This window comes from Marmota marmota, unplaced genomic scaffold, assembly GCF_001458135.2.
Source record: "Marmota marmota marmota unplaced genomic scaffold, marMar, whole genome shotgun sequence".
In the NCBI taxonomy this organism is placed as follows: Eukaryota; Metazoa; Chordata; class Mammalia; order Rodentia; family Sciuridae; genus Marmota; species Marmota marmota.
In genome coordinates, this window is record NW_026000138.1 from 2,721,928 (window position 1) to 2,743,718 (window position 21,791).

The 21,791-nt window shown below is 45.2% G+C and overlaps 1 protein-coding gene across 9 annotated transcripts in view; it reads left to right on the forward strand.

Moving 5' to 3' along the window:
• The window catches only part of Kdm2b (lysine demethylase 2B), a 122,609-nt gene that overhangs the window by 62,002 nt on the left and 38,816 nt on the right, over positions 1–21,791 (forward strand). For all 9 annotated transcript variants that reach the window (XM_015502472.1, XM_015502473.2, XM_048785572.1 and 6 more), the window contains one exon: positions 11,701–11,787. In XM_015502472.1, the coding sequence (XP_015357958.1) occupies positions 11,701–11,787 (87 nt within the window). The remainder of the gene's footprint in view (positions 1–11,700; positions 11,788–21,791) is intronic.

Here is a 21,791-nt window from a genome sequence, read left to right on the forward strand (position 1 = left end):
CTAGGATTGTGGCTCAGCAGTAGAGCTCATGCCTAGCATGAGCAGGACCTGGGTTCGATTCTCAGCACCACATAAAAATAAAGGCATGTTGTATCCATCTACAAAAAAAAAAAAGATGATTTAAAAAAATTTTTTTTTAGTTGTAAATGGACAATAATACTCTTTATTTTTATATGGTGCCAAAGATCAAACCCAGTCCTTCACACATGCTAGGCAAGTGCTCTACCACTGAGCTACTTTTATTATCTTCATCTTACAGATGAGACAATTGAGGAACAAGAGAGGTTAAAAGTAACTGGCCTAGGCTACACTTGCTGTTCAATGGGTGGGCGGGGGGGCGTGTGCCCACTGTTGCCATACTGTTTTGTTTTAGTGGATATACAGAAAGAGATTTTCTCACTTCTCAAGAGGTCACCAACATTCAGGGAGATACCGAGGTGGCTGCTTGGTCTTCTCTACAGAACAAGCAACAGATTTGGTCCAAAAATATAAGTTGTATATCGGCAGCTCCTGGGGTCAAATCTAGACTCCAGGCATTGCATTTGGCCTACAGAGTATGAAACATAGTTTGTAAATAGCTGCCAACATTAAGAAATATGGAGCTGGGTGCCAATGGTGCAGACCTGTAATACCAGTATCTCTGGAGGCTGAGGCAGGAGGATCACCAGTTCAAAGCCAGCCTCAGCAACTTAGCGAGGCCCTAAGCAACTTAGTGAGACCCAGTCTCTAAATAAAATGTAAAAAAGGACTAGGGATGTGGCTTAGTGGTTAAGTACCCTTGGGCTCAATTCCTGGTGCCAGAAAAAGAAAGAAAAAAAGATGGGGAGTTATATAAGTTTCCTGGTCCACGTTCCTCATTGACTGCAATCACAGGAGGGTAGCAGTTGACCCTGTGTGTCCCAGTCCCCACCACTCCCTACTGTTTCCCTGAGTGTCACTTGCTGCTTACCATTAGTTTTGCGAAGTCTCTTTTTCACACACCCTAGCCGCTTAGCTCATTTATTGAACTTAACTGTCTCTAGAGATATTTATATTCCTGAGCATTGTCTGAGCAGCTCTTTCAGGCTAAAGAGCTTGTAAACTGGGTGCACTACCCTCCTTAGGGCCCCAGGAAAACAGAAGTTCCCCTAATGTCTCAATGCTCTGTGGTCAGGTGCCTGCGAGGGGAAGGCGAGTCTAGTCGTCTTCAAGAGTGGAGAGTTCCTGGTTGTCTGGACAGGCCATTTGCTCTTCACTATCCCACAAACCCTGACAAGGTTCTGAACCTGGGACTCACCTTGGGAACTGTTGTCACAGAAAGTGGGCAGCCCCTTCTTCCCAGTTGTGTGCTCTCGTCTCTTTAGTTTTCTCTTAGATGGTGGGGATTCTTTGGCCTTGGTTGAGGTGGGGTGGGGGGGGAGACACACAGCTCAGGAATTGGATTGGAGACAGAAGTCACTGCTGATGCCCACGTCCACTGCTGTTGTTGAATGATTCCTGCTTCTGGCCAGAGGTGGTTCTCCCTGGTGATTGACTAGTTTCGATCTTTGGCTTGTGTTCCAGAAAATAGTCCCTGTCCTCTGTCTTCCTCTGGAATCTCAGAGGTACTGCTCACAGTGGCTCATAGTGACTAGAGTCCCTGGAATTGGAGGGGCTCTTTCTGACTCTGGTTCAGTTCCTTGATGGCTAGTTTTGGCTTTTACCACCCCCCCACTTTTTGTTGGTTTTGTTTTGTTTCATTTGTAATTTTTTTTTTAATTGTAGGAAAATACAGCAAGCACAAGTTTTACCACTTTAAGTGTCCAGCTCAGCGGTGTTAAGTACATTCACAATACAGTGCAACTGTCACCTCTGTATAGTTCCAGAACCTTTTCAGCACCTCAAACAGAATCCCATGCCCATTAGAGATCACTTCCCACCTCCAACCTCAACCAGCTTTCTGTCCGGGTTCTGAATATTTTATTGTGACTCAGTTCTAAATTATGACATTTGCTTCTAAAAATTATTTCTGTGGCCTGGTACGGGTGGGACATGCCTGTGATCCCAGCAGCTTGGGAGGCCGAGGCAGGAGAATGGAGAATTCAAAGCCAGCCTCAGCAACTCTCGGCAACTTAGCAAGGCCCTTTGTACCTCCCCTCCCCAATATTTTTGTCAAGTTGTAAGCATGACAGTATTACATGATCCAAATAAAAGATTTAACAAACAATTAGAATCTGAGGATAGAAAATATCCCCCTTTTCTCACATCTGGCAGGTAACTAACCATCAAAAGGATGACTTCTAGAGTTTTCTTCTCACCGCCACGTATTTAAACACATTCAGCGTCCATTGCAATCCCTGGGAGGTTGGTTCCAGGCCCCCACAGACACCAGATCCACGGATGCTCTAGCTCCTTGTATGAATGGCAGAGAATTTGCAAATAACCTAGAAACACACTCTCTCTCTCTCTTTTTTTAAAGAGAGAGAATTTTAATATTTATTTTTTAGTTATTGGCGGACATAACATCTTTGTTTGTATGTGGTGCTGAGGATCGAACCCAAGCCGCACGTATGCCAGGCGAGCGCGCTACTGCTTGAGCCACATCCCCAGCCCAAAACACTCTCTTAAACACTTTAAATCATATCTAGATAACTTATAACCCCTCAGACAATGTTTATGCTAGGTAAATTGTTGTCATACTGCATTGTTCAGGGGATGATGATAAGAAAAAAAGGTCTGTGTGTGTTCTGTATAGATGCAGTTAAAAAAATATATATATAAAATATAAAATATATTATATATATAAAATTTGATCCTTGGCTGAATCCATGGACATGTAGGGCTGCTGGGTGGACTGTATAATTTTTTTTAAATATTTTCTTTTAGTTGTAGATGGACACAATACCTCTATTTTATTTGTTTATTTTTATGTGATGCTGGGGATTGAACGCAGTCCCTCACGCATGCTAGGCAAGCGCTCTATCACCAAGCCACAACCCCGGCCCCCAATTTTTTAATAAAGATAGTTTATACTAGGCTTGGCATGGTGATGCATGCCTGTAATCCCAGCGGCTTGGGAGGCTGAGGCAAGAGGATCACAAGTTCAAACCCAGCCTCAGCAACTTAGTGAGGCTGTAAGCAACGCCCCCCCCCCCCGTGAGATCTTGTCTCTAAATAAAATATTTTTTAAAATGGGCTAGGGATGTGGCTCAGTGGTTAAAGCACCCCTGGGTTCAATCCCTGGTACCCACCCCCCATCCCGGCCAAAAAAAAAGAAAAAGAAAATTAGTTTATACTGCTCTGTGATTTCTTTTCTCTCTGGAAACTCTTTTCTGTGTTCATACCTATAAATCCATCTTACTATTTTTTTATTAATATTTTTTAGTTTTTTTTAAATATTTATTTTTTGGTGTAGATGGACACAATACAATGCCTTTATTTTTAATGTGATGCTGAGGATCGAACCCGGGTCCCGCCGTGCTAGGCGAGTACTCTACCGCTGAGCCACAATCCCAGCCCCTATTTTTTAGTTGTTGATAGACCTTTATTTTATTTCTTATTTATATGCGGTGCTGAGAATCGAACCCAGTGCTTCACACATGCCAGGCAAACGCTCTACCGCTGAGCTACAGCCCCAGCCCTCCTACTCTTTTTTGTGGACAGAACTTTTTAAAGTTGCACTTGTCCCTTCAACAACATGCTGTGGGCAGACAGTACCTTGGTGACTTGCCTGGACTGGTGTTTATTTAGATTCAAGCTGAAGTAACCACCTTATTTAATTTGGTTTATGAAAGAAAAGGAGATTCCAGTATTTTTGTGAAAGTCTTAAGAAAGCCACTCTCTTTCCTCTCTTGGTAGAATCCTCCAGGAAGTTGGCACCAGGTGCCTTCAGTGACTCCCTTCTGTAGGACACTTATTCCAACAAAGGTGTCAGGAAGTTGGCCTGTACAAATTGGGAAGAGCCAGAAATCAGGAGTCACGTTTGGTGTCTTTCTTTCTTTCTTTTTGTTCTGTTTGGTCCTGGGGATTGGACCCCGAATACTGTACCAATGAGCTATATTCCCAGCACTTTTTATTTTTTGAGACAGTTTGTCACTAAATTGCCGAGGCTACCCCATCCCCCTGCCTCCGTCTCCTGAGTCTACAGGCCTGCACCACCATGCCCAGCTTCACATTTGGTTTCTACTCTTAGCTACTTGCCTTGTGACCAGGGCCACGCTCCCTCCAGAGGCTCCTGGGTTCCCTTCCTTGCCTTCTCCAGCTCCTGGTGGCTGTAGGCCATCCTTGGCTGTCCTCCTTGGCTTGTAGTTGTGTCACTTCCAACTCCCCTAGGGGATGAGTGACTGTCAGTGGCTGTCTTCTCTGTGTGCTGTCAATGACTGATACCAGCCTAATCCATTATGACCTCATTTCAGCTTGATTCAGTCTCCAAAGACCCTGTAGTTGCATTGGGAGGCTGTGGGTACACAGGATGTTCGAGGGGTACACTATAAAGCCAAGACATCATCTTTTCCTTCTTGGATTGGCCACCATTGATCTGTGTGCCATCCCTCCAAGAAGCATCTCTGCTTTCAATTAGACTTAGGGAGATAGCTGTGGCTCCTGATGGCAGCAGAGGAGGGCATGTAGTTCTTTGGGGACAGGCCTAGTCTTCAAATTGATTCTAAATGACTTAAAAATAACTGGCTAGGGCTGGGGATGTGGCTCAAGCGGTAGCGCGCTCGCCTGGCATGCGTGCGGCCCGGGTTCGATCCTCAGCACCACATACAAACAATGATGTTGTGTCCTCCAAAAACTGAAAAATAAATATTAAAATTCTCTCTCTCTCTTTAAAAAAAAAAAAAAAACTGGCTAGAAGGCAAGGTTTGTGAAGGGCTCGGACAGAGACCACAAAGGCTGGAGGTAGAGGGATGTTGTCAGATACCTCTTCACAAGGTGATTCTGCAGCTGCTCCCATGAGTGCCCCTGGCCCCATCATCATTAAGATAATGTCATGCTACGCCCTCCTTCCTGAGATGACACACTCCTCTGTGCCGTAGTGTCAGTTTGGGGTGGAAATGCCCACTCACTGTGGACAACTGCCTTTGTGTCTTTCCCTCCCTCTCTTTTTTTCCCCCCTTGGTGACAGGAATTGAATCCAGGGGTGCTTTACTATGGAGCCATATCCCTAGCCTTTTAAAAAAATTTTTATTTTGAGACAGAGTTGCTGAGGCTGGCCTCAACTTCAGATCCTCCTGCTTTAGCCACCTGAGTCCCTGGGCTTATAGGCCTGAGTCACTATACCTGAACATCTGCCTTTTTTTTTTTTTTTATCAAATATTTTTTTAATTGTAGGTGGACACAATGTCTTTATTTTTATTTTTAAATTTTTTTTAAGAGAGAGTGAATTTTTAATATTTATTTTTTAGTTTTCGGCGGATACAACATCTTTGTTTGTATGTGGTGCTGAGGATCGAACCTGGGCCGCACGCATGCCAGGCGAGCACACTACCACTTGAGCCACATCCCCAGCCCTTATTTTTAAAATTTTTAAGAACATTTAGTTGTAGGTGGACATAATACCTTTATTTAATTTTTTATGTGGTACTGAGGATTGATTCGAGTGCCTCACACGTGCCAGGCAAACACTACCACTGAGCCACAACCCCAGCCTCAAGTGTTTTTTTTTTTTTTTCTTTCTTAACACCAAAATTGAGATTGGTTGTACTGTTCTTATATCAAACTCCAAACATAATATGAAAATAATCCTAAATTAAGAGTACGTTATTGGCCTGGGAATATGGGTCAGTAGTAGAGAGCTCACCTAGCATGTGTGAGGCTCTGGGTTTGATCCTCAGCACCACATAAAAATAAATAAATAAAATAAAGGTATTGTGTCCAACTACAACTAGAAAAAATATTAAAAAAAAAAAAAAAGTTCTAGAGGGAGGTGGAATTCCCTGTGCCATCCATCCTGAGCTGGGTGCCCTTGGGGAGCACACAGGAATACCTGCGTCAGGGTTGACAGGTGTAAAGCCTTCACGCTGGGCCAAATGTGCAGTAAACTAGAATTGATGTTGTTTGTATCATTATTTCACCATGGAATGAAAACAGGCTGGCCTAGAGTCACGTGGAAGAGCCTGTGACAAAACTCAGGACCATAGAGAACAGACGTGCTTAGCTTTTTCTCTTGGGACCATCGAGTCCTGATTCTGGAACATACCTTCTCGCTTAAGCTGTCCCTCTCAGATCCTGCTGATTTACAAAACAATGAGGCACAGAGCCCAGACATCCATTTCTGGATTCTTTATTTTTTTATTTTTTATTTTCTTGTCCTGCTTGGGGACTGAGCCCCGGGCCTCGTACCTGCTAAGCACAGGCTCTACCACTGAGCTGCAGCCCCAGCCCCCTGTTGCCTTAACCACTTCAGAGAAACCAAAAGGCCCGGAACCAGTGGTAGGGGACTGGCTTCCAGTTTGATTACAGAACAAGCCATGAAATCTCAGGAGAACAAAGGAGAGAAGACAGGGACCCAGGGCTTAGATTCAGATACCTAGGCAAACTCCACACCTGATTCATAGGTAGCCATTCCATTTGCAAAGAAAGACACTTTTTCCAAGTAAGCTTGCATTCACTTTTGTCTTTTGGACAGGGGGCACAATTCAACCCACTACAGATGGTTTTTAGGGGCAGGCACAAGATGGTTAGGCTGGAACAGAGGGAGGTGCCCAGAGAGCCAAGGTACATTAATGCCTGGCACTGGCTCTTGCTGGCAGGGGGGCGGGTACCCCTGAGGCAGCTGGGTTCCCAGCTGCTCTCTCTTTTACCAGCCGGGTTAGTGCTGCTTTCCTGCGGCCTGCCTCTGCCTTGTTATCACAGTGGTGGTATTTTTAGTCACTGCATAGATGGAGTTTCTAATTATTAACACCCCACCCTGGGGAGCAGCGGGCCGAATCCATTTTTAACTAATTAAGCTCTTTGAGAGAAGTTGGCATAAGGGGGAGCCAAAGCCCAGCCATCCATGGTCTGTGGTTCTCTTCCATGGGTCAAACATGGGGCAGTTTCCAGCAGAGAGGGCCAGCCCTGGGCTTTTCCCAGCCTGAGGCTTGAAGGCTTAGGGGACTGAGCTGCAGGCAACCTGCCTGCTTGTACCATGCTTCCAAGAGCCCCAGGGAATGTATAAATTCAGGCAGAGCCTAGGGAAGCCAGTGGCATGATTCCCTCCACAACAGTCTATTTCTCAAAGATAAAATCTCCTATTAGGATACCCATCCCACATGTCACCTACAAAAGAAAATACTTCCTTGAGGGAAGAGCCAAGAGCACCCCCTGGTGGCCACACAGGCCCACATGTGGAGAGAGGACTGTCTCCCTGAAGTACTTAGAGAGAATTCTACTCCAGGAGGAAGTTTAAAAAAAAAAATTATATATTTTATATATATACACACGCATGCACACATATGCATACATATATACACACAAATATGTATATACATAAAAATAAATTATTATTGATCATTATTTATTAGTTATTATCCATACTTAATCCAGTAATAACTTTTTGTAACCAGACTTCCCTCTGCCTCTGTGCTTGTGAGTTACTGACTTCATCTCTGACACTGAAATCACAAGAAATCTTGAGACAATTCAGAGGGAAACGCAAAGAATACAAGGCGAGTCGGCATTGTTTTCAGCCATACATTCGACTTACGTTGGTTGATTTTTTTTTTTTTTTTTTTTTAAATTAAATTTCAACCGGCTGGGCTTGTGGCTCAGTGGTAGAGCGCCTGCCTAGCATATGTGAGGTACTGGGTTTGATCCTCAGCAACACATAAAAATGAATAAGCATAATAAAGATATTGTGTCCATCTACTAAAATAGAAATATTTTTAAAATTTTTCAACATTTTAAAATACAGAGATTTCAAGTAAAACTCTAGATCTTTGGTTTCTTTGGAAAAAAATCAGAGATCCGGTGGGGCTTTTCTATCCATGGGAAATGAGTAGGCTGGAATTGAGTAGACTGTGACTTTTTTTATTTTTAATTTCTTGGTAGTTGTGGGTGGGCAGAAGGCCTTTATTGTATTTATTTATTTTTATGTAGAGCTAAGGATTGAACCCCTGCCTCACTATGTGTTAGGCAAGCGCTCTGCTGGGGAATACAGCCCCAGCCCAGCCAGTGACTCCTTTAAATGGGGCACGTGGTCTCCAGTTTGGACAGGCTTCACCACTCTTTTTGTCTTAGTCCACGGTACATCTTTCGCCTTACTGCCTGGATCCCGGAGGCCTTTGAGGTTTTCATCCTCTCTCCCCACTAGAGTCCAGGACAGGGCTAAGGGGACAGAAAGCCCAGTGGAAGTGTTGACCTCTCTCAGCCAGAGTGGCCTGTACATAAGGAAGAGTTAAGGCTTTGACTAAACATGGGGCATCTTACGAGTAAAATCTTAAAAGATTTTGCAGGGAAGCGGGTGCTGTGGATTGAACTTAGGGCCTCCTGCATGTGAGGCAAACACTCTACCACTGAGCCACATCTCCATCCGTTTTTAAAACTATTGAGACATGGCCTCTTAAGTTGCCCAACTTGTCCTTTGTAATCCTCCCAACTTGGCCTCCCAAGTTTTAGTGATTTGGGTTTTTTTGTTTTGTTTTGTTCCTTTGTTTTAGTTGATAACTCCAAGTTCTACCACCTCCTAGCTATGTGACCGTGGGCAAGCCACTTAACCTCTCTTGAAGTGGGGAGAATCATTCTTTTTTTTTTTTTTTTTAAAGAGAGAATTTTAATATTTATTTTTTAGTTTTCAGCGGACACAACATCTTTGTTTGTATGTGGTGCTGAGGATCGAACCCGGGCCGCATGCATGCCAGGCAAGCGCTACTGCTTGAGCCACATCCCCAGCCGGAGAATCAGTCTTGCCTCACAGATAGGATTACATTGTTATGCAGAGCAGGGATTTAAACAGCTCCTAAGAATGGTAATGAAATTATGGGTGGCTTCACAGTTGATGTCAGTGTTCTATCCCTGGTGAGACTGTAGGAAGCATAAATTGCAGAACTTGACCCCAGGTCTTCAGAGAAGACCATTCCCCACCCCCACCCCCCAGATATTATAGTAACAATTCAACTAGGGAAGTATCACGTCCCTACCCTGTGCTTTCTAGAACTTCTGAGTCCATGGCTTAGAATCCTTACTGCCCTCACCACTTTGTAAAAATTGTAGTAAGAACCATAATATTAAATTGGCCATCCTGACAGTCAGGTGGCAGCTCCGTGGCCTTAAGTATGTTCCCTTTTTGTACAGCTGAAATTGAAACTCTGTATGCATGAAACATTAAGGCCTTACTCTGCATCTCCCCGGCCCCTGGCAACATTCTGTACATTTGCCTGTTCCAGGTCCTGCATGTAAGTAGAATCATAAAGCCTTGGTCCTTTTTTGTCTGTCCTCATGGTTCATCTAGGTTGAAGCACGGGTTAGAATTTTCCTTTTTTAGGCTGAATAATATTCTGTTGTATGGATAGACGACATTTCATGTATCTATTCATCCACCACTGTAACCCATTCTTTTTGGCTATTACGAATAGCCCTGCTCTGAACATGGGCTTCTCCCTACTCTTTTTTTTTTAAATTTTTATGTAAGCTAATATAGGCTAAATGATATCGCCATTTGTGTGTGGGGGGGTGGGGGGGTACTGGGGATGAGCCCAGGGCCTCACGCATGCCAGGCAAATGCCCTAGAACTGAGCTACATGCCCCCATGCTTTTCTCCATCAGGATTCAGCCATGTTCCACCTCTTACTAGCTCTGTGGTCATGGACAGTTGTCTTCATCTATCTAAATCTCTCAGTTTCCTCATATGTGACTTGGAAATGACAGTCCCTGTCCTAGAGTGGTCACAGGTGTCAAATGAGAGTGACATGAGACAGTTTTTATAGTCGTCTGAATAGAGAACATACTCAGAACTTCTTACTGTCATCATTCAGCAAAAGGTGCAGCCCTGTACCCGCAAGGCTCTCCCTGTACCCCTCTCACCTGGCAACACTTTTTATATGGGAGTTGAACATTCATGGATTTTTCAAATTCATAGATTTTGGTATCCATGGGACATCTTGGATACCAAGGAGCAACTGTGTGTGGTCCTGGGGACTGAACCCAGAGAATCTTAACCTCTACGCCACATCCCCAGCCCATTTTATTTTTTAATTTTATAAGTTGCTGAGGGTCTTGCTTAGTTGCCCAGGCTGACTGAACTTGCGATCTTCCTACCTCAGCCTCCTGAGTCACTGGGAGTACAGGTGTGCCACCGTGCCTGGCACATATCCTCAGTTTTTACCTAATGTCCTTTTTTCTGTCCCAGGATCCCACTTGGGATACCATCTTGAATTTAGTCTCCTTAGGCTTTTCTGAACTGTGATAGTTTCTCAGCCTTTCCTTGTTTTTGAAGACCTGGACTGTTTTGAGGAATACTGGTCAGTTTTTTCTTTTGAGATTTGTGGCTTGCTTTCTTTTAAATTTCACTTCCTGAAAGCTTACTGCAGTCATTGTGCTGGGCCTTGGGTTCATACCAGTGAATCAAGCTTTCATGTCATTGATGTTGACCAAGGGGCTTCAAGAAAGCTGCATGTGCCTGCGCTGGAATCTGAACTTAGACATCCAGACCTAGAGCCAACTCCCTCCACCAACGTGCTGTCGCGGCCTCCTATGGGAAGTGGAGGGAGTTCTTTGTGCGGGTCTGAGATGTTATTAAGCACATCTTGAAAAATGAGGAAACCAAATGACAATCGAGAAAAATAGGACAGTAAATAAAGTAAATCAGAACTGAATTGGAGTCATTTCTGGTGAAGTGGATTAGAGAAAGTGAGTTAAAATGATCTTTGTCTGCATTTATCTTGGGTTCCTCTGTTATTCCTGTTAAGTGCTCATGTGTGATTTATTCTGTTCTTAAATGTCCTAGTAGCACAATCTAGAATTCATGGCCTGTAACAACAGGCCAGTGTCCTTACACATGTTTTATCAGGTGTGCTGTGGATTCTGCCAAACATATCCACATTTCGTGGGGCAGAAAGTCGGGTACCAGAAGGCAGGGTTCGGGGCCCTGCCCTTCCTTGCCTGAGGTGGCATCCAAGTCTTTTGAGCTTTTCTGAGTCTTGGTCATCTCAGCTGCAAGTTAGGGCTACCCAGTAGAATGGCATCTTACACCTGAAAGAGGTTCTAAAGTCAGTTGCACATAAGGCCAAAATCTGGTAGAATCAGTTACCTGTGCAGAACCTTAAAATTGCTAACAAAGGAATGGACACAGTGCACTACATTGGAGACCCCTCCTGGTGTGTCCAACACAGCCCACTTCTCTGCCAGCATTTGTCTGGGGGATTCCATCCTCATTCTTTTTTTTTTTTTTTTGGTACCAGAGGTAGGGGCACATAACCAGTGAGCCACTTCCCCAGCCCTTTTTAATTTTTTATTTTGAGATGGTCTCACTAAGTTGCTGAGGCTGACTTCAAACATGGGATCCTCCTGCCTCAGCCTCCTGAGCCACTGGAATTACAGGTGTGTACCACTGAACCCAGAGGATATTGTGTATTTTGTGGACCCCAGGGAACCCTGGTGACTTGGTTATTGCACAGTGGATGGTGGTAGATAGGCACTGATGTGTGTGTGTGTGTGTGTGTATAGAGTTTTCAGTCTTCTGCTGGGTTAGGTCCAGCCTTCAGCCCCTTTCAAACACCGCCCCTCACCCTGGGCTAATATGGTTTCTTTGTTTGGCCACAGAATGTCCTGAAGGAACATGCAGATGACGACCCTAATCTGGCCATCACTGGTGTCCCTGTAGTCAGTTGGCCAAAGAAGACTCCAAAGGTAAGATGCAAACTGCTCACATTGGGGAGAACATTGTCCACTGCCTTTGACACCTTCTGTGAATGTTGGCATCTTTTTCAGGGGGCTCTTGGGAGAGAGCACCCCAATTATCATGAATTGAATGATTTCAGTGATATGTTTGTTCATCGCAAGTTTTTGTTTTCTGAAAGGGCTTTTTTACCTAGCTGTGAAAGCTGCAAGCAGTGCCCCCTGGTGGTCACCCATATAATTGCGGGGAAGCAATGTCTCACTTTGTCTTTAAGTGGATTTTAATCTCTCTCATTCACTCTCCTTTACCTCTTTCTTTCCATCATCCCTTTTCGTCCAGCTACTCCATGGACTGTTTTCCCTTCTTTTGAACATAATTTTTTTATCTTCATTTAACTGATCAGTGCTGCACATAAAAATGTCTAATCAAACAGGAAAGGATGAAGAGACTAGGAAGAATGATAACATTTACATCAATGAAACTTATTAGGAGCAAGTTGCTGCTGTCTACTCCTCTGCATTCTTTGTTTTATCTGGACTTCAGCAGGTCAGGGGGGTAGATCATAGTGACTTTCATTTTACAGAAAAGGGAACTGAGGTTTAAAAAGGTAAAGTCACTTATTGGAATAAGTCAGTGCTTGATGGTCGGTGGATGTCCATCTCAAAATCCACCATTCAGAGAAGTCAATGATATATTGCTGTCCATCCCTCCAAAGGCCATGTGGGGTGGGTTGTGCACGAATGATTCCATCTACCATCTATCCAAATATACTCAGTTTGCCATTTTCTTGGGCAAGTTACATAAGCTTCCTGAACCTGACTTTCCTCATGTGTAAGAAGAAGTTTAGGCTTAAATTGTAATCCCAGCTACTTGGGAGGCTGGGGCAGGAGCATAGCCTGGGCAACTTAGTAAAGACCCTGTCTCAAATAGAAAAAGAATTAGAATAGGTTGGGGATGTAGCTCAATGTTAAGGTGCTTGTGGGTTCAATCCCCAGTGCCAACAAATAAAAGTAAATAAGTGTGAATTTTATTTTTATTTTAAAATATTTTTTTAGTTGTAGATGGACACAAAATCTTTATTTTATTTATTTATTTTTTTATGTGGTGCTGAGGGTCGAACCCAGTGCCTCATGCATGCAAGGCAAGCGTTCAACCCTTGAGCTACAACCCCAAGCCCAAGTGTGGATTTTAGATAAACAAATAAGATAAAAAAAAATTTTTTTTAGTATAAGTATATCCCAAATGTTGCATGGGATATAACTATCTTCAAAACGATTACTCATTTACCTGGAATGTCATGACGTACACACTGTATTTTTAGTTGCTGAATCTGGTAACCCTAGTTGAAAAGGCAATATTTCTGATATATTGGTTCAACAAAAAAAATGATTCATTTCTTCTGTTTCTTTTTATCTTTTTAAAACGTGGCTAAAAAAGTTGAGAAGTACATATGTGGCTCACCTTATTTGTATCTCTTTTGGATAGTGCTATTCTAGATGATTCACTTTTGTTTGATTATCTCCTTAGAGGATATATTTCTGGGTGTGGAATTGCCTGGAAAGGAGCCCATTACTTGTGGGTGTGAGTTCTCTCCGAAGCTCAGTGGGACCCCATGTGGAGGTAGGAGTGGAAAGGGCTTCCCCTCTTACCAGCTTGTGGAGGTGTGCAGGGTTACAAACTCGCCTTCCCCTGTGTGTGCAATAGCATATGCCGTTTATCAGACCACAAATAGCTTGCAGGCACAGCATCTTGAAACCAATGGGCTGGGCCATAGGTGTGTTGAGTCTAAAGAGGAAAGCAAGACTTTGCCTGTCCCCCACACCCAGGTCCCTCCTAGCTGGCAGTTGCTCCAGGAGGGGCACTAGAGTGTGTGGAACAAAAGATTTTGAAAGGACAAACCCACCTTCATCCACTGTCAGAATTAATAAAGGGGCCCCAGTGGACCCCTGAATCACTTCAGGCAGACAACTGGCCCTGTCTGGAGCTGAGACCCTAACCCCACCCTCCAAGGGCTTTATAGGCAGGAAAAATACACACACACACAAACAAACCTCTTTTCCCTTTTCTCCAAAAGCTTAGGTCAGGAAGATGGCTTCTGGTGGCACAGACCTTCTCTGGGATTCCTGGGGAGGGTGGGTTCCCAAACACTCAGTGGGCACAGTTCAGCCTGGCTGGTTGGTCAACGCTGCAGGGAGGATCAAGGGCTAGGTGGGGAAGAAGTGGTGGGAGGGAGGAGGGAGGACAGGGGGTGTCCAACAGCACTTTTTTTGTAGTGTAATAAAACAGTGTTTTCTTGGCGCATTCAAAGATTTGTATGACCATCGCCATGATCTATGGTCATGTTTATACCCCCAAAAGAAACCTCATCAGTTGGGGCTGGGGATGTAGCTCAGTGGCAGAGAGCCCTTGCCTGGGGTGTGTGAGACCTCCCTCAGCACCACAAAGGAAAAGGGAACCTCATCAGTGCTCAGCCCCTCCCCCGTGGTCTCCTTCTACCTCTGATCTACTTTCTATTTTCATTCATGGGTTTGCCTGTGGTGCCCATTTCTTATAAGTGAACTTATGCAGGAGGTGACCTGTTGTATCTGACTGTTTTCATTTTGCCTAATGTTTTCGAGGTCTACCGTGATGAAGCATGGATTAGTCCTCCTCCTTCTATAGCCAAATAATATCCCATTGTATGGATAGACCATTTTGTTTTGTTTCTCTCTCTCTCTCTCTCTCTCTTTCTTTAATTTTTTAGTTGTACATGGACATAATACCTTTATTTAGTTTTTCTTTCCTTTTTTTTTTTTTTAATGTGATGCTGAGGATCTAACCCAGTGCCTCACATGTGCTAGGCAAGTGATCTGCCACTGAGCCACAACCCCAGCCCTTTTTTTCTTTTTTTGTCTTTCTTTGGAACCAGATGGAACCAGAACCTCACCCATGCTAGGCAAGGCTTTACTACTGAGCTACACCTCCAGCCCTGCATCAAGTTTTAGATGCAGTTTTTTAGATTTTCTTTATCTTTACAATGAGGGCAGGAGGTGGATAGTCTCAGCTGCGCAGTCCAGTCAAGGAGACCAAGGGGCTCAGAGAAGTTTAGGAGTATGCCTCAAGCCACACGGCTTGTAAGTAGTGAGGTGTTTGTCCCCATCTGCCTGCTGTGAGAACCTAATGAAAGGTGGCGGAGGCGTGGGGAGGGGAAGGCATTATGTTTCTGCACTTCCTGGCTGGTGGGGTTAAAAAGTTAACAGGAAAGGAAGAAGTAACTGAACGACTGGCTGCCTGGGCCGCCCGGGGTCTCTGGGTTCCCAGGGTTGCAGTCTGCTTCCTCCCAATTTGATGCAGGTTGGGTTGAAAGATCAAGGGTGCTCCATGAGGCTGCCCAGAATGGGTTCTGCTCTCGGGTTGGGTTTCTTAACAAGTAATTAATGCCCAATGGTGATTAGCAAGAAATGCTTTGATCTCCCACCTTGCCCCCAGGAGAACAAAGCCCTTTTCTGGAACTGATTAGGCTCTGAGGTCATTTCTGATGCGATGTCCTTCAAATCTGAGATGCCACCGAGTCACCATCCATCACCATTCACCCGATTGGCTGTTTTCACGAGTGGCGTTGGATTTGTTTTGATCTGTCTACACTCTAGCCACTTCCTTTTATGACCAGGTGGCAGGATTTTCGGGGCCCTGTCTGTGACCCCAGAGGCAAAGGAAGGGAGCTGGGCTTATTTGAAGCCCGGCCTCTGACCTTGGCCTTATTAGCAAGCTGAACTGCTTCAGCCGGTCGCTTCTCTCCTGGATCTTGCTGGATCTTTCCCAGAGTAGACTAGGGAAGGAGAGGAGCTGGGCCAGGGCTGTGCTGGCAGGTGAGCCTATGGAGGCAGCTGGTTCTTAATCCGTCGTCACCAGTGGCCAAAGCAGGTGCCACTTGAATTTAAATTATTGGCAGTTTTTCTGGAGCAAAGGAGCAGAGGGGTTGGGGTGTGTAGGACAAGTGCTCTGGCAGGGGATGTGGGGACAGCCCTCTTCAGTAGTTACTGGATCAGCTTTCTTATGGGGACATTGCAGGCTACAGGAGGAAGCGACACACCACCTGCTGCCCTGCCACCCATGGTTTTGGTATGTTTCTCTTCCCCTTCCTCAACAGTGGGGCAGGGAGATCTGGGAGGCCTGATCCAGCTGGGGTCTCTCAGATGTGACACGTGGCCTGTCCCAGAAGAGGAGGCACATCATTCAGTGTGAGGCCCTGTGTACTTCCTGTCTCACACGTGTCCTCCTCTCAATTCCTGTCACAGAGTCATTAAGTTGACAATGTACAGTTGATGATGAGGAGGGGCAACTGTGGCAGTGGCTGCCCTTTCACGTCCCCTACTCAGGGTTCATCATTTCCTAGGAAGGCTTGTGGTCTAATGATGACCAGTCCTTAGACTGGTGGCATCCCCTTCATCTGGGGACCTTGTTTTAAAAATATAACTTCCTGCCAGACATGGTGGTGCATGCCTGTTATCCCAGTGGCTCAAGAGGATGAGACAGGAGGATTGCAAGTTCAAAGTCAGCCTCAGTAACAGCAAGGTGCTAAGCAACTCCATGAGACCCTTTCTCTAAATAAAAATACAAAATAGGGCTAAGGATGTGACTCAGTGGTCCAGTGCCCTTGAGTTCAATCTCCAGTACCTCCCCCAACAAAAAAATTAAAAATATAATTTCCTGGGATCTGCCCCGGACATTGTGATCCAGTAGATTTGAAGTGAGGCCTGGGAATCTGGACTTTCTAAAAGCTTCCAGGTCATTCTCATGCATAACCTGGATGTGCTTTGGGGTCAGATGCACCTGAGGATTGACTAATTATTCTAAAGGATAAGTCTCAACCCCAGTTTATTCATCTGTTAAAGGGGCTCATTGAGGGGTCCTGGCAGGATCCCTGTGAGATGCTGCCTGTGAAATGCTTCTGTAGTATCAGCCTACCATTGTAAAAAATTATACTGGTAGCTATTGTAATTTTTTAGAATTATGATTTATATGTAATCGGTAACCCTGAATCGGCCCCTCTCCAGATCCTGATGGAAATAGAGAAAACCAAAGGGAGGGCGAAGGGTGCAGAGACAGATTGCATCCCTAGACTACAAATTGCCTGTACAAAACTTAATCTCAAGTGGGTACTTTGATGGCTTAATTTCTTTGAAATAGTTGTAGTTTTGCTGAAGTGGATTGATGTTTCCTGGGAGGAGGGGACTGGTTTAAAAAAGCCATTTCTCCTTCATCCCTGCCACATTGGCCCAGCCCGAGAAGCCCCAGGCCCTTTAGCTTGTGCTTTAGCTTCTGCCCCTGGGGCTTGAGGTGGCCAAGGCCACACGCTTTGCTGTGGGGTCCAGGTAGGAGGAATGGATGTGAAGGACCAGGGGTTTCAGGTGCCCTGTCCCTGCAGCCTCCAGGGAGCTGGACAGGGCTTGTGAAAGTCTGTTAGGAGAGTGACCTCTGAGAAAGACAGTGTAGTTCAACATGCAAGGAAGAGGTGACAGAAGTAGCTGGGCCAGAACAGAGGAGCCCAAGAGGGCTAAGAAAGGCAGGCAAAGCAAGCCGACCCAGGCAGGGTGTGGTGAGGGGCTCCTGATCTGCGACCTGTAGGACTTTCACATATGAACATCAACTACAGAAAAACCCCGTTGAGAAGTTGTCGGTGGTAAAGGGAAACCCCATGTGTCAACTTCCGTGAGGGTAACAGATACCTAGACTGTCGACTTAAAAAGAGGGAGAGTTTATTTGGCTCACGGTATTGGAGTTCCCAGGCCATGATCACTTGTCCCCATTGCTTTGGGCCCATGCTGAGGTAGTGCATCCTGGCCCAGGTGGAGCAAAGCTGTTCCCCTCGTGGCTGAAGTGGGAGAGAGAGAGGAAGGGGCCAGGTCTTAACATCCCCCTCAAGGGCACAGCCCCAGAGACCAGAAGACTGCCCACTAAACCCCACTTCTTTAAGTTTCCATCACCTTCTCAGAACGCCACGCTGGGGACCAAGCCTCTAACCCATGGGCCATTAGGGGACATCCCTGAACCATTCTGTAGCATCCAAGTTCCTCAGGAGCTGAGACTCAGATCTCCAGCAGTCGATTTCGACTCCAGGTCCAGATTTGCTAGTGAGAAACCATAGTATTTTGTACCTGCTGGCAAGTCTGCTGACCAGGGTCCCATCAATGCCCTCTTCAGGCCCTTCTAAGGGGGGTGATCTGAAGCCAGAAAGTGGAAGTCTCTGGAGTCTCACAACATGTGTGAGACAGACTGAGGCAGAACGGGCGGTAGTTTTACCTGCCGACTCTCTGCAAGTGAGATTTCCAGCCTTGGGATCAGCAAGGTTGGGGCGTACTTTCAAGTACAGTCAAGGCTCATCATTTATGGATTTTATATTTGTGAACTCACCTATTCCATAAAATTAATCTGTTGCCCCCAAACCAATATTTGGAGTGCTTTTGTGATCACTTGCAGACATGCACATGAGCCAGATGACAGGTGCGTTGCAGCGGGGCTGAGCAGGCAGTGCTCTGCCTTCTGTTTGTAGGTCTCATATTGTAAAGAAGTATCCTTTTCCAGGTGTCCCATTTTTCAAAATTTTAGGGTTTTTTTTTTTTTCTTTTTTTGGTTGGTGATTTCGCTGTTCAAAATGCCCCCCGAGCTGTGGCGGTTGGTGTCTGTTGTTACCAAGTGCAAGGAGGTTCTGCAGTGCAGAGAAGCTAGGTGTTCGATGAGCCTCCTTCAGGCAAGGGTTGTGGCGCTGTTGGTCCCAAGTTCAATGTAATGGATCAGCAATATATATTTAAAAGGCACCTTCAAAGAGAAACACAAAAAACAAGGTGATACATTGATTGAGGAAAATGTTGGGACCAGAGACTGGAAGGCACCTAATTCTGTATCTTCCCTTGGAGTGACAGCCTGGTGTTCACTAATGCAGTGTTTGGAGTGATTTTATAGAATGCAGCAGCCACGAGTTCAGAGAATCAGCTGTGATTCTTCATTGCTTGCCTTCCCAAATGGATGAGTGACTAGCCTTTACCTCTATACAGTCCTGGGTTAGGTATTGGATGAAGACGATTTCCTTGTCCTCATGGAACTTAGAGTTTTTATGTCAGGCACACAAATAAGTACATAATTAGAAGGATTATACTCTGAAGAGATGAATTTTTATGAATTGTGATAAAGTATATGTTGCATAAAAGTTCCGTTTTAAGCATTGTCAAGTGTACGCTTAGCTGGTGTTGACATTCACCATGTTGCGCAGCTGTAACCACCAATGATGCACCGGATTCAAACGCTGGACCATTTCACACTTACTCCTGCTTCTTCCCTCCCCTGGGAGGGAAACTGAAACTTCTTAAAAACTAGCATAGAAAGGGCTGTAGCCCAGTGGGGGAGCACTCCTGAGTGGGGAAGATTGAGAACAGTTTGAAGTTGGGGCACCTGGGAGCAGTTGGCCAGTTAGGAGACTGTGGCTACAGGTCTGGACTGGTTTAGGGTGGTGGCAAGTGGTGATCAAGAGAATGGGTGCTGGCATATTGGGGGTGGATGGACAGGACCAGAGTTGATTTATTTTGCTCTTGGGGTAGGGGGAAGTGTTCCATGGCTCCCCCGTGTTCCATTTACTGAGACAGGAGGTACTTGGGGTTAGTGTCCTCGTTTCTACCTGGAAACTTGAACATGGGATGATTTTCAACATCCTTAAGATGGAATGGCAGCTTTGCTTCCAGTCTCCTGTCTCCCAGCTTTCTGTCTAAACTTCCCAAGTTTAGATTTGATCACACCCTTGTTAGTTAGCCAGGGCCACTGTAGCAGAGAACCATAGACCATGTGGCTTAAATGACAGCAGTTCTAGGTGTCGACAGGGCTGGTTCCTGCTGAGGGCTGGGAGGGAAGATCTCCAGGCCAGTCCTTGCTTGGTCTGTGTTTGACCCTCACCTTCCTATGTGTCTGCATCAGCTCCCCTCTGGATGCATCTTGGTCCTAATTTCCTCATCATATAAGGACTCCTGTCATTGGGTTCTGATCACCCTGACGGAGGGTGATCATTTCAACTTAGTCAGATCTGTGGAGTTGTCTGAGCACAGTCATCTTAAGCAGTTCCAGGGATTAGAATACACCATGGGAGTTTCTGAGGCTAACGCAGTCATCCCTTGTTATTGAATCTCCATCTTCTTTAAAATCACATTTTGAGTCCCGGGCCTATCCTGGGGTGCCCACGTCACCAGCTGGAGCTCTACTTCAGGTGCTCAGGATTGCCTCTTCTTGTCTTCCCTCCCATGCAGCAGAACCAGATTCTCCACAGTTTCCTTTTCCTTGCCCGCCAACTATTCCTCTTCTCAAAAACATCCTCCTCCTTTCCTCATGAACAGATCCTTCCACTCCAGGCCCAGCCAAATTCCTCCTTCACCTGCTCTGTGGGCTACAGCAAAGGGCTTCCCTGCCTTTGGCTTCTGGCTGAGTACAGCTAGTGGGCCGGAGGCACTACCAGGAGAGGGAAGGTAGGAGGAGATGGAGGGAAGTGTCCATTTTCCCATTCTCCTTCCTATAGGATCATTGCAGGTAGACTGTTTCCTACTGTGGAAGACCACAGCTTCTACCATGTGACCTGCTCAACTCTTCTGTTAACAGTTGCGCTCTCTTTCTCATTGGGTAATGGCTCATCATTGTCCCTAGACTTAGGGTGCATCTCCAGCTTCTTCTTCTTTTTTTTTTTTTTTTAATATTTATTGTTTAGTTTTCGGCAGACACAACATCTTTATTTGTATGTGGTGCTGAGGATCGAACCCAGGCTGCACGCATGCCAGGAGAGCGCGCTACCGCTTGAGCCACATCCCCAGCCCCATCTCCAGCTTCTGTTACACTCTCTTCCATGAGCATTAACCCTCTAATTCCTGCCAAGATCCTGATGGATAGATTTCCCCAATTTCTTTTCCCTTTCAATTTCCACATTCTCCTCTGTATGTTCACTGTCAACATAACCTGTCCTCGGTGTCCCCTAGCTTTTGAGGTTAGAGCTCTTCTTATGTATTTTTTTCCTTGTCCATTTTATATCCTATTAATGCAAGATTTCTTGCAATGTAGCAAGGCCTGGGAGATATTTAAATGAATGAATGAACTCGATAGCACAATTCTCCTAGAGTTTTTAAAAGATGAAGTCAAACTCAGCCTCATCTCTGTTCTTTTTCTTTTTTCCCCCTGAGTGCTGGGAATCGAACTTAGGGCCTTGTGTGTGCAAGGCAAGCCCTCTACCAACTGAGCTATAGCTCCAGCCCTCATCTCTGTTCTTTTTTCCACTGCTTCTGGATGCTTCTGTATTCTCTTTGGTGACTTAACTTACTCCATCCATACTTGAACTTTTGTGTCCTACTCCCAACCAGCTGCTAAAAGAACATTAATTGGAAGAGAAGTAAGAAGACACCTCTAACTTCCTAGCCCCTCTTGTCTCTCAAATTGAGGCATTTCCCTTTATCTTACTGGACTTGGAAAGATCTTATCGCGCCTGGGATTTTTTTCAGCCAACATTATTTGTATCTTTTAGTACCATGTTATTGGAACTTCAAGATGGAGTTCAGCTGAAATAACCTATAATTAAAGTCTGTAGACATGGGTTTCTTTTTTCTTTCTGATAACCTGCTCAGCTGTCTGTGTTAATAATGCCAGGGACAGATTCTTGGAGAGCCACTGAGATACTGAATGTTTCTGCCTTTGATGGAGTTATTAGAAAGCCTGCTGGCACTAGAGGTGATTATTTGCCATTACAAAGACAAGCCCTTTAAACTTTGGGGATGAGTCATCAAATGCCATCTATATTGCAAATAAGTTGTCATGAAGATGGGTATGTGTTTGGTCTCCTGATACCTTTAGATAATCCTCCCAATTTATGTGATGTAAAGACAAAAAGGGTAAGATTGGGTGAAGACAGGGGAGATTCATATATTTGTTTTACGGTGCTGGGGCTGGAACCCCGGGCCTTGAGTGTGATAAGCATGAGCGTGCCATTTCTGTGCTCTGCCGCTGAACTGCACCC